The sequence below is a fragment of the Phoenix dactylifera genome, chromosome 15 (assembly GCF_051530095.1).
Source record: "Phoenix dactylifera cultivar Ajwa chromosome 15, Ajwa_hap1_PhDact_Kaust_v1.1, whole genome shotgun sequence".
Taxonomy (NCBI): domain Eukaryota; kingdom Viridiplantae; phylum Streptophyta; class Magnoliopsida; order Arecales; family Arecaceae; genus Phoenix; species Phoenix dactylifera.
The window spans coordinates 20,788,937-20,802,668 of record NC_143204.1 but is presented as its reverse complement, the minus strand read 5'-3'; the positions used below and the strand labels follow the sequence as shown (position 1 = coordinate 20,802,668).

Here is a 13,732-nt window from a genome sequence, read left to right as displayed (position 1 = left end):
GCATTGCTAAATGAAAGCCTATTCTCAAAACAATGGCAACAGCAACAAGAAGTTTTGAGATACCCTGAAGGTTATGCATTCATATTTTTATCATGGCATCATGGTATTATAGTAGAACTTTTGAAACTCTAATTTGATAAACCAGGAAAAACAGGGAAATGGATATTTAAATAAAAAATATTGAACATATTTGCTACCATGCATGGCCTGTACATAAATAGTGAGCTTTCATGGTGCAAGATTTTCTGAGGATAGCTTTATTAAAACTATGATTTATGTCCTTTAAAGCAGTTGCGAGTTTTCATGATTGATTTGATCTGAACTAATTATTAAGTTTCTGGAGACTTCATGGCCTTCGCCAAGCATCAGCAGCTAGTTCTCTTCAATTAGATTTTGGTTTCACCGGGGGATACGGAACGCATCTAAGTTTCCACCAAACCAACCATATGAAATCCATGAGTGTATCTCAAAGTGCCTTCCATCATTTGCGTTCTTACCATGATGATAGTTTACACAGTATTTTTTTTTTTTTTTTTGCAAAGATATAATCCGATACTACATAGCCACTTGCAGAGGTGGCTTTGGGGTTGGTGCCTTTGAAAACACTAGTTATCGCTTTTAAGGTGGGGTTTTGACACAACATCTTGAGTCCTTGACTTGGGACGAGTGAAAACAACCAATAAACAAGTGGGAAAGGAGTGCCTTGCTCCCAACCCCCAAACCACAATGATCTCAGGGCCCTCGTTGGTTATTACAACGGCTGAGGCAAGCCAAAGGAATCTACTTTGGGGACTTAAAATAATGGCATGGCCTCCTCATACACGGCAAGAGATGATGCACAACGGGGGAGACACCTTGTGCGAGTCCCTGAAAACCCTTGAATACCAAACCTCTCCATTATTTTTACATCACTTCCTATAATTGCCATTGATGGAAGGCTGCTTTCACTCTTTTTTTAATGAGGAATACGTTTTGTGCTGGAGGTGAGTAACCCAATGCCTTCGGAAGCACTTCATTGTTTTATTAGACCTCCCAACCCCATATGGCACAACTAAAAGTTCACTTACTTCCTCACTTAACCCCCAAGTATATGTTCCTTGCTCGGATCTTCATCTTTGTTTATCAAGATCTTGCTCCATTAAAATAATAAGAGCAATATCATTAAAAAAATGGCCTTATCTAGAATCTATTCTTTGCAATGCATGTTACAGAGATGGATTGGTTCGTCGAAAAAGGCAAAGAGCCAACTTAGGAGTTTATGTTCATGCATCGGAGAAAAATATTCCATGCGCATATCATTGAGACTTATTGCCAAATCTGAGTTTTAATGGTGCTGGTTTATATTAGTTAGGTTGAGCCTCAAGCTCAATATATTAGAATTTGTTTTTCAGTAGGAGATAGAATAAATGGTTTTATTAAGGGGATGAGAGAGTTATGTGAAGTTTGCTAGGGGGATTTTTCATGAGGCATCATTATAACAGGAACCAAACTTACTATTTCGGCCTTCATTTTTTTAAAATAAATTTATTTTTTCTCTCAATTTTTTTTTCTACTACTATTGCTTGATTTAATTTGTGTTTGCTCTAAATCCTGGGCTACCATGTAGCGTACATTCTATATGGTTTCAAGGGAAAGTTGAAGTATGGCTAAATGGCATGAAACTTCGACTATTTTTTTTTTTTTAGCATAATTTTTGGAGCACCTACTTGATTGTTAGTGGTTTTGAATGTAAGATTTCAGTAATTCATTATGCATGCATGCAAATGTGTAGACTTTACTATAATTCGATGTTCGGATCATTATGGCCGACTTCACTAATATTGATATGGCTGCTTTTACTATAACTTATCTTCATAAGTGGAGTAATGCATATTATCTAATTTGGAAATCTATGGTTAAATTATATCAGATAAGACAAGATTTACAAGATATCTTGAAAGATTTAGGGGTGATGCTAATAGATACTCTTAACAATGAGATTATGAGAAGAAGGTAAAATTAGAAAGCTAAGAAAGTGATGTAGATTATTTAAAGTATAATTGATAGAGAGAATTATCTCCATATCCAAGATATAGAAAAATAGAAGAAAGTATAGGATATTCTTACGGCTATCCATACAAGATCTAACAAGGGAAAATATCAAGGTCTTCTCAAATAATAAGTTGTATGAAGAGTGGGTTTTGGTTCTAGGCTTTTCTAAAAATTCCAAAAAAAAGTGAAATTGGTTTAAAAATAAAGATTTGAAGTAGGAGGAGCTTAATCGATTAGAGACTAGATTAGGTTTGGAGACTCAGAGCATGGCAAAGTTGAGCATCTCAAGGATCAACCAATTCTAGAAAAAAATTTGAAGAGGAGCTTGATTAGGTGGATGCCGTATCAAGTTAAGAAGAAATTGTGATGTGATTAAAGAATAAGATGATTTTGAAATTGCTCGAAAAGAGTCAAATGAAGCTATAGATGATTCAATCATAATGATCCATATTACAAAGTCAAATTATATAGTGTCTTATGTTGTCTGTGTGTATTGTGAATTTGTAAAATAAATTAAATAATAAATATATGAATAAATAAATCTGACCTTAAATGAAGATTCAACTATGTTAGATCAAGGCTAATGTTTGACACTATGTCCTTAAGACAGATTTCGCCCTCCACACAGGTGCTTTGGATCTCGTGAGCGTCTGCCTCCCAGGATACAATGATCTTCACAAACAAAAGAAGCACACCAATTTGTTTGTACGGTGAACCAAAAACTGAGTTTTTGTACTCTCTTTGAATGAACTCACTTATGCTCTCTAAGAACTCTAGAATGAGAGAACTAGATGAATTGGAAAAATTCCATGTATAGAATGGTTGGAGGAAGGCTCTATTTATAGAGTTCATGGTGACTTTTCAGAATAGACACCAAGTGAAGAGACATGTCTTTTCTATTCAAATGAATAGACACATCCCTATGAATAGTTATGTCTTTCATGCTAATAGTCATGTCTTTTAAATGAAAAGATGCATCCATACAAAGATGCAATGAAAAGATGCATCCATACAAAGATGCAATGAAAAGATGCAACTCTTTTGAAGAGACATACCTCTTCTAAGAAGCACCCTTTCAAGTGGGTCATTTTGCAGCCTATTTTCTCATTCACCTATTATAGTCTAACAATCCCCCACATGAATAGAAAATTGGCTGAATGCATGTAAATGTTAATGCAGACACTTAAGAGAGTACATTGCGAAAAGATTCTGCATCGAGATAGGTAGCTTTTGGCCTTGAACCTTCTCTAGTGAAAGGCTATCGGATTTACTGGCTAAATAGTGAACAAGATGTCTTGAACTATTCAGCTGATTAAGTAAATCGAATCAAATAGACTTCACACAGTCTCTTTTCTAACACAGTTAGTTCTCATGATTGTGTTCATTTTGGCCCTGAACAACTCCTGTATTCATGACTGCTCTAGAGAATTCAGCCTTATAAAAATTCTCATAGAAGCGGCCCCTTCACACTCATATAGGTGACTCTTATTAGGAATATCCTGCTATATCCCACTTAGATTTTCAAGATATAAGAGTTCATTAAAAACGAAGCTTACCCTTAATTATAAACGATGCAGGCAGCACTAGTTAATCTTAGGAATAGGTTGGAGATTTTGTCTCCCTAGTGCTTATGTTAAGCCACACATAATTCGGTTGTCCCTTTGAACCTAGATCTTGGGATCTCCAGTCAACTAGGTTGGGTTGCCATTATGATGACTCTTTAATTTTAGGCTTTAATCCCATTCCCCTCGATGTACAATTTACTTGCTCTCTAGTTAAACCTTTAGTAAGCGGATCCGCAAGATTCTCTTTAGACTTTATATAGTCTATCGATATAATTTCATTTGAGAGCAATTGTTTTATGGTATTATGTCTTCGACGGATATGTCGAGATTTACCATTATACATATTACTCTGTGCCCTTCCTATTGCTGATTGGCTATCACAATGTATACATATTGCTGGCACAGGTTTTGGCCATATTGGAATATCCTCTAGAAAATGTCGAAGCCACTCTGCTTCTTCTCCTGCTTTATCTAAAGCAATAAATTCAGATTCCATTGTGGATCTTGCAATACATGTTTGCTTAGAGGATTTCCAAGACACGGCACCACCACCAAGTGTAAATACATAACCACTTGTGGATTTTGTATCTTTGGTATCAGATATCCAGTTTGCATCACTGTATCCCTCAAGTACAGCTGGATATCTTGTATAGTGCAAACCAAAGTTTAGAGTGTATCTCAAATATCTAAGCACTCTAATAATTGCCTTCCAATGATCAACTCCAGGATTACTCGTATATCTACTCAATTTGCTAACTGAGTATGCTATATCGGGTCTAGTGCAATTCATGACATACATTAGACTACCAATTATACGAGAGTATTCCACTTGAGAAATGCACTCTCCAGTATTTTTGGCTAAATGAAGGTTTATGTCAACAGGTGTTCTAGCTACATTGTTATCTTCTTTGTTGAACTTTTCAAGTATTTTCTCAATGTAGTGAGATTGAGATAATATAAGTCCATCAGATGTTTTAGAAATCTTAATTCCTAATATAACATCTACAACACCTAAATCCTTCATGTCAAACTTACTTGATAGCATTCTCTTGGTAGTTTTAATGATTTCATTATTACTACCCAGAATGATCATATCATCCACATAGAGGCAAACAATGACATAGGCTTGGCTATCATTTTTGACATAAACACATTTATCACATTCATTGATTTTAAATCCATTTGTGATCATGTGTTTGTCAAATTTTTCATGCCATTGCTTAGGTGCTTGTTTTAATCCATACAGGGATTTAACAAGTTTGCACACTTTCTTTTCTTGTCCTGGAACAATGGTACCTTCAGGTTGTTCCATATAAATCTCCTCATTTAAATCACCATTTAGGAAAGCTGTTTTAACATCCATTTGATGTATTTCAAGGTTATACAATGCTGCAATAGCAATTAGCATACGAATGGATGTTATTCTCGTAACAGGCGAGTAGGTATCGAAATAATCAATACCTTCCTTTTGCTTGTAACCCTTTGCCACAAGTCTAGCCTTGTATTTATCAATTGATCCATCAGCTTTCATTTTTCTCTTGAAAATCCATTTACTACCCAAAGGTTTACTTCCAGGTGGAAGATCTACCAATTTCCAGGTGTGATTTTGCATAATGGATTCAATTTCACTATTAACAGCTTCTTTCCAAAAAGGTGCTTCAGGAGTGGGCATTGCTTCTTTGAAGCTTTGAGGCTCATTTTCTAATAAATATGTTAGAAAATCGGGACCAAATGACTTTGCAGTCTTTGCCCTCTTACTGCGTCTAATTTCATTGCCTCTTTCTTTTTCAATGGACTCATGATCCATATCACTAGTTGCAACATCATAAGTTCTTTTATGAGAACTTGTATCACTTGTATTTTTGCATGGAAAAATATTCTCAAAAAATGATGCATTTCTAGATTCAATAATTGTATTGACATGTATTTCAGAAATATTAGATTTATGCACAAGAAATCTATAAGCACTACTATTATTTGCATATCCAATAAATATGCAATCAATGGTTTTAGGTCCTATTTTGCTCTTTTTGGGAGTAGGAACCAATACCTTAGCCAAACACCCCCACACTTTTAAATATTTGTAGGAAGGTCTTCTACCTTTCCATGCTTCATAAGGGATTTTGTTTGTTTTCTTGTGGGGTAACTTATTGAGTATGTAATTTGCAGAAAGCAAAGCTTCCCCCCACAAATTCTGAGGTAATCCTGAACTTATCAACATAGCATTCATCATCTCTTTTAGAGTTCTATTCTTTCTTTCAGCAACACCGTTTTGCTGAGGTGAATAAGGCGCAGTAGTTTGGTGAATAATGCCATGTTCTTGACAGAACTTATTAAGCGGTGCATCATATTCACCACCTCTATCACTTCTAATTGCCTTAATTCTTTTGCTAAGTTGATTTTCAACTTCATCCTTGTATTGGACAAACATATCTAATGCCTCATCTTTGCTTCTAAGTAAATACACATAGCAGTACCTTGTGCAATCATCAATAAAAGTAATAAAATACTTTTTTCCTCCTCTAGTTTGAACATTTTTCAAATCACATATGTCAGTATGTATCAATTCTAAAGGTTCAGTACTTCTTTCAATTGAATGAAAAGAGGATCTTGTTAGTTTTGATTCTATACAAGTCTCACATTTATTACTAGTATCAATATCAAATTTAGGCAATAAATCTAAACTTATCAATCTACGCATGGTATCAAAGTTAACATGTCCTAATCTACCATGCCACACATTTGAGGACTCAATAATATAAGCAGAAGATAAATTCTTATTATTAATAGATGGTACAATAGTCATTACATTCATCTTAAAGAGCCCTTCGCTCACGTACCCTTTGCCTAAATAAATTCCACCTTTAGTGAGTACAAATTTGTCAGACTCAAAAACCAACTTAAAGCCATTTTTGCTCAACAATGACCCAGACACGAGGTTCTTTCTAATATCAGGCACGTGCAGCACTTCGTTTAGAGTAAGTTCTTTTCCCGAAGTCATCTTCAATATAACCTTGCCCTTGCCTTCAACTTTTGAAGTGGCAGAATTACCCATGAATAGTTTTTCACCACTAACTGTTTCATAGGAGGTGAACATGTTCTTATCAGAACATATGTGTCGAGTAGCCCCAGTGTCTACCCACCATGTCTTGGTATTGGAAACCAAATTTGCTTCAGATATAATAGCAGAAAAACTCAATTCTGCAACATTCGAAGCTAGCTTATCCACCTCGGTTATATTAGCTTGTGGAGACTTTTTCTTAAAATTCTCGTACGCCTTTCGGTGGCGACAATCCTTAGCACGATGGCCAGGTTTGTTGCACACATAGCAATTTCCCTTGAATCTCTTTCCGTTGCCACTCTTGGTATTTTGTTGATCATTATTCTTTCTTTTTCTTTTGTTGGTCTTTTGTCCCTCTTCCACCACATGAGCCTTGGACTCCATGAAATGGTTTCCAACCTTTTTCTCAGAATTTCGATTGTCTTCTTCAATTCTCAATCTAACAATCAAGTCTTCAAGTTTCATCTCCTTGCGCTTATGCTTGAGATAATTTTTGAAATCCTTCCAAAGTGATGGTAATTTTTCAATAATTGCAGCCACTTGAAAAGACTCACTTAGTATCATCCCTTCAGCATGAATGTCATGGATGATCACTTGGAGATCTTGAACTTGACTTATGACATCCTTGGAGTCGACCATTTTGTAGTCTAAGAATTTGCCCACAACGAACTTCTTTGTTCCAGCATCTTCCGTTTTGTACTTCTTGTCCAAGGATTCCCATAGTTCCTTTGCCGACTTCAGAGGACTATACACATTATATAATGTGTTGTCCAATCCATTGAGAATGTAGTTTTTGCATAGAAAGTCAGAATGCTTCCATGCTTCTACAGCAGCCATAGTTTGAGCATTCTCTTCACCCTCGGCAAGAATAGGAGCTTCTTCACGAAGAACCTTCACAAGATTCAACGTAGTGAGATAGAACAACATTTTTTGTTGCCATCTCTTGAAATCGTTCCCATTGAACTTTTCGGGCTTCTCTCCATGGCTCACATGTGAGGCAATGGGAATGGCGGTAGGCACCACATTGCTTGAACTTAAAGCCATCTCTAATTACTAAATAAATGAATAATCTCAAATTAGAATGAGTAATATCAAAATTTAGTTTGTCAAGTTAATGCAAACCAACAATGAACAAATTTTGCAAATAGAATTATAAAGTGTATATATAAAACTATTTGCAAATAATTAAATAAATACAAAATCACAATATACACATATAAAAAGTGTAAATCTGTCTTAAGATTGTTGTCTGTGTGTATTGTGAATTTGTAAAATAAATTAAATAATAAATATATGAATAAATAAATCTGACCTTAAATGAAGATTCAACTATGTTAGATCAAGGCTAGTGTTTGACACTATGTCCTTAAGACAGATTTCGCCCTCCACACAGGTGCTTTGGATCTCGTGAGCGTCTGCCTCCCAGGATACAATGATCTTCACAAACAAAAGAAGCACACCAATTTGTTTGTACGGCGAACCAAAAACTGAGTTTTTGTACTCTCTTTGAATGAACTCACTTATGCTCTCTAAGAACTCTAGAATGAGAGAACTAGATGAATTGGAAAAATTCCATGTATAGAATGGTTGGAGGAAGGCTCTATTTATAGAGTTCATGGTGACTTTTCAGAATAGACACCAAGTGAAGAGACATGTCTTTTCTATTCAAATGAATAGACACATCCCTATGAATAGTTATGTCTTTCATGCTAATAGTCATGTCTTTTAAATGAAAAGATGCATCCATACAAAGATGCAATGAAAAGATGCATCCATACAAAGATGCAATGAAAAGATGCAACTCTTTTGAAGAGACATACCTCTTCTAAGAAGCACCCTTTCAAGTGGGTCATTTTGCAGCCTATTTTCTCATTCACCTATTATAGTCTAACATCTTATACCGAAGCTATCGAAGATGTGAGTGCTTCATGTAGAAATTTAGTCAGCCATGAGGATGAACAGCTGACCAATTTTGAAATAGTTTCAAAAATCAAGCAATAGAACGATATGCTTGGTATGGATAATTCATATTGTGCCTTAGTGTTTGATAAGACTTCTAGTGTGCTAGTTAATTTTAAAATTACTCTAGAGTTCAAATAGAAAAATCTATACATGATGATTTGATTCCATAAGTAGAAGAGAGCTATATACAAATACATGGAGCTGCTCAATTGGAGGCATGTAAATGTGGCTAAAGTTTTATTGCTCACAGTGATCGCAACTGGCAACTTGATATTCATTGGGATAAGCTGGATACTCAATGGAATCTTGGCATAGTGACTGTGAAATCAATGATGAGGGAAAATGTTGCAGGTCATCATAGACTTCAACAAAATGAACCAGAGGGGACAAGTTGATGAATATATTATTTTTCGAGCCAATAAAAAAGTTGCATAGTTTAATTATTAGTTCAACAAGTTACTACATGTTGTTTAATTATCAGTTCAACAAGTCATGTTATGTTGTTGTTATTGTGATAATAATAGCAATAGCTAGCGTGACGTTTCATAACATTGGCAAATTTACATAGTGGATATGGACTTTGCAATTAGAGAGAGTATTGAGATCCATCACCAATTCTGGTCTTATTAGGATTTTTGTTTGTCAGTGTTGGTCTCTGATTGATTTCCATGGAGAAACCATACACTTGTATAGATTTAATGGTTAAGGATTTTGATGATGCGCATATATGCACCGACATATTGTTTGGATGTTATTGCAAGCAAGATGAATATAATAGTATTACCATGAAAGATGACTCTTCCAACATTATTCTCAAAAACAAATAAATCAAAAATATTCTTATAAAGTTGTGGAATATAAACATGGATCAGTCTGGACATGTTCAACACTATAGGAAACTGTCATGATTGTGGATGCAGATAAAATTAGAGGACCAAGTGATGGCTTTGGAGTATTCACCTAAACTTAAAGCATATATACACTTGTAACTTGATTATCCTAGTAGTAAAGGAGTTTGATTATGAAAATATAACTTGCTGTGAGTGTAGTTGAGTTCATGGAGCTATCAGTTTGAGGTGAGTTATACTGAGTCGATGCAATATATGTTTCTCATGCATCAAGTGGATCCTGTAAACCTCAGAGGATGCTGATGACTGATGTTAATTTCTCTGGTGCATGACAACGTCACAATTTAGAAGGGCTCGGCCTTTTTTCCGATTTCTTTGCTTGTGAGCTACGTCATACAGCAACTTTGAGAGCGAAGCCTTGAAGGAGAAGGGCATGTGGTGTATGCCGAACCAGTGGGAAAGAATGGACGGTGATAAAGATGGGTTTAAAGGCGACCATCGATGTCTCTTTCCGTGGACCCACTCAAAACAATGTGAAGTGGCCGGAGGCTACAAATGGATCTCCTCCTTATTTCAAGTGTAAGGGGGACCAGCCTATGCAAGCTGACACCTTCCCCACCTTGAGATTCCTATTCCCCACCACTCAGGTAAAAGGGTTTTTGTGCTCACTAATGCATTAAGTAATCATACTTTGATGTGAACTAAGCATAATTAAACAGAGTTATGAGGGACCCCCGAGGCCCCAAAAAGTATGATATCTCATATCCAAGATACTATATATAAGAAGAAATAATATCCTCTAGTACATTGCCCATGTATAAATCTTGTTCTCTCTATTTTCATATGCAAAGAATATTCTCAATTCTTAGGTGCTATCATCCCTTGCTTTTTTTAGATCAACTTTGATGATAGTGTGCAGAAAAGAAGTGATCAGGAGTTCTAGTGGTACTCTATTAGCTGCAGGTGAAGTCAGAATCTTTGATACTATAATTTCGATGGCAGAATAATGTGCTGCATAGGAAGGGCTAATTTTTGCTACATAGGTATCGAAAACTTTTCCGATTTATATAAAGGGAGAGTTCATGACAGTTATTAGATAGATTTTAAACTTACCATCTATAGAGGTCAGATCCCATCTCCTACTATACAATTGCTAGCAAGTGATGCATTTATTATCTCTTGTGAGACTTTTCATATCTATAGAAAAGCTCATAATATAATTAATTGGATTGCGACTTATACGATTAATCGCACCGTAGCTACACTCCATGGTTGAACTTCCTCTTAATTTTTGAATATTTTATTTTCTGATTATTTTATGGATGTATTTATTCTAGATTGATTTAATTTTATCCGATTTACAAAAAAAATATTTTTTATAAATTTTATTTTTTATCAGCAAAAAAAATATTAGAAATTAAAATAAATTCGCCATGATAATTTGTGAAGATCTCATAGGACCCTACCCTACAATGGCGTCCATGATATTGAAGACAACAATAGATTTGCCGACTGGGTCTTAGCCCGGCAATTAGATATGCTGCCCGGAGGAGATCCAAGATTCAAGAAGTGCCATGAATTATGCAACCCGAACTAAAATTTGCATGACCATATTTACTAGTGGAGTATGACATGAGCCAAAGATAGATCAATAAATCGAAATCGTATTATTTATTTTTCAAAAAACATGATGAAAATATGACCATGCAAGTTTAAGTACAGAAGAACTTTAAGTGCTAACCAATTGGCAAAACGAATGGCTCCGGCGGCGACCTTACCATTTACTGTGTGCGTGTAGTCTCAAATCTTCCACGCTTTTTCGAACAAAAGCTGGTCCCAAAAGAGAATGGAAGGTTTCGCATCTTTTGTCACCGAAAGCTTGTGCTATTCTCCCCTTCCAAGGCCCAAGGCTAGTAGGAATCACAAGAGACATGGGGAATCACCTGGCTCGTATGAGAAACCTACTTAAATCATAAGCCAAACACAGCCATTTGATTTGATTCACAAGTTGTAAACATATATTCCGCAGAAACAAACAGAGCCCCAAACATGTGCAGGGTCATCAATTCCTTCTCATTAATAAGATTAAAAAAAAAAAAGAAAAGAAAAAGGAAAAGATATAAGTTGGCAAATCCCTTGCATCAGCTCTTTCATACATGTTCTCTGATAACAGCAATGATGCTTGAAAACCAATAAACCCCAACTACATCTATTTTCTTTGTCTTAATGTACTACATATATATAACTGCAAGCTTTCTGAATTCCATTGGAAAGGATGGGGATTGAGCTTAAGCAGCGGCGACCGTTTCACCATTACCAGACTGCTCGGAGCTGCTGGTGGTGGGAGGGGGAGTTTCCTTCATGGAAGTTAGGGAGCACTTCTCCTTCCGCTCATCTAGATTCATCTGCTGCTGCCGGCACTCGAGGCTACAGAAGGCAATGTCGCCCCTGTGGAACGGGAAAAGAAAGAAAGAAAGAAAGAAAGATTAAAACCATAGCCACCTTACAAAAACAATGACCAAGAATACAGTAGAGGGATATGTGAGCTCATTCAGAGCTGATAAGCACGTAGTTTTTGTCCATAATAAGCATTGCATCGTAAAAAAATATATAATAAAACCCACACCTCTTTATTGTTTGTCTCAAAAATTACAAACTATGTGATAGAAAACTTTATATAAGTAGCATGATTGGAAATGAATATATATTAGGATCTATTGTGTCTAATGGAATGGGAACTTTGTAGATCCAAACTACTCGCATTGTGGCAGGGGTGAGGGTGAGGAGGGCATGCAATGCATGAGCACCCAGTATTTTATATGGTCGGGTTACAACAGTGATTTTAGAGAGTATGTTCATATGGTTAGTTTGATTGAATGCAGGATTTAAGATAATATATGGTTTTGAAATATATATATATATATAATAATAATAATACAAGGTTTTTTATGTAGTTCTATAATTACAATATACCAAAAAAAAAAAAAAGAACAGTAACGAGATTTAATTTTCTCGTAAAGATATAAAAAAAATCTCATAATAGCAACCAAATATCACTCCCCAGACATCACTAACTTGCTGAAGAATAACTCAAAATAAACAAGTAGATCTCTCTAAATCTTAGCGAGTAGATATTATCTAAAGCCATGTTCCAAAGATAAACCGGCTACTTCTAGATATTCTACAGAAAAACCGAGTTGATGCACAAATATAACTAAGAGGATCAGCTAAAGCTATAGAGGCATAACCATGAGAATTCTTTATATTAACAGAAAACGAAGAAAATATTCCAAGAGATCATCACATAAAACCAAAAAACGAGGAAAATCCCTATCTTTTTGAAACAATCAGCTGAGACCACCTGGGCATCTCCAAATTTCCCAAGGGAAGATGAAAATTTTCCGCGTAGTACTAAAAAATCGAATTTTTAAGCCGAAGGACGCAATAGATCGATTTTTTCCCCAGATGAGGAATAAAAATCGGATTTTTAGGCCGAGGGACCGTGATCTAGGAGCTGTACCTATACATGAAGGTGTCGCGGCCGGGGCCGAGGCGGCGCTTGCAGAGGCTGCACGCCTTCAAGAAGGGGGCGATCTCCACCACCCCGAAGTCGCCGAAGTTCCGTCGGTTGCCGGTGATCCGGGGGGGCACCATGTTTCCGAGGTGCCGCGCCTCCAGCCCCTCCGCCCTGGCGCTCCCGCCGTAAGTCCTCTTTCCCCCTCCTCCATCCTTCTTCACCGATGCCACCGCGCTCTGCCGGTACCTCTGGTGGCCTTGACCGTGGCCGTGGAGGGCCCTCTCCTTATCGGACGGCTGGGGGACCCGCACGTCGGCGAGGACGTCCCCCGCGAACTCCGTCATGCTCGTCGTCCTCCTCATCGGAGGTCTCGGCCGCTTCCCCAACGACATCCCTCTCCTTCTCTTTGCACAAGAAAGCTTTAGAAACCGACGGGGGACGGGTGGCGGGGAAGGGGATCGAGAGAGTCGGAACTGGAGTTGGAAGGGAGAAGGGGGTCCTGTGACGGTGGAGGAGAGGGGGGATAAAACGGAGTCTATGACAAATCTGGACCGTTGATTGGAATTACGCCAGAGGATCATCCACATCATCCCGAATCTGGACCGTTGATTGGAATCTTTCCTTTGGAACCATCCACGTCATCCCACCTTTTTTTCTGATTTTTATTTTTCTTACTCGTAAAATTTAGTAGGCTTGGGGTTTTCTTACCGGGGAGATTACTGTGCTGTAACTAAAGACTACTAGCGAG

The 13,732-nt window shown here is 36.9% G+C and overlaps 1 protein-coding gene across 1 annotated transcript; it reads right to left on the bottom strand.

Moving 5' to 3' along the window:
• Positions 1-11,432: 11,432 nt before the first annotated feature.
• On the bottom strand, positions 11,433-13,499 carry LOC103707886 (FCS-Like Zinc finger 5-like). Its single transcript, XM_039134263.2, has 2 exons — positions 12,988-13,499; positions 11,433-11,915 (listed from the first exon to the last, which is right to left on the bottom strand). Exons 1-2 carry the CDS (start codon positions 13,374-13,376, stop codon positions 11,756-11,758), a joined length of 549 nt encoding a protein of 182 aa, XP_038990191.2. The 5' UTR covers positions 13,377-13,499; the 3' UTR covers positions 11,433-11,755.
• Positions 13,500-13,732: the final 233 nt, after the last annotated feature.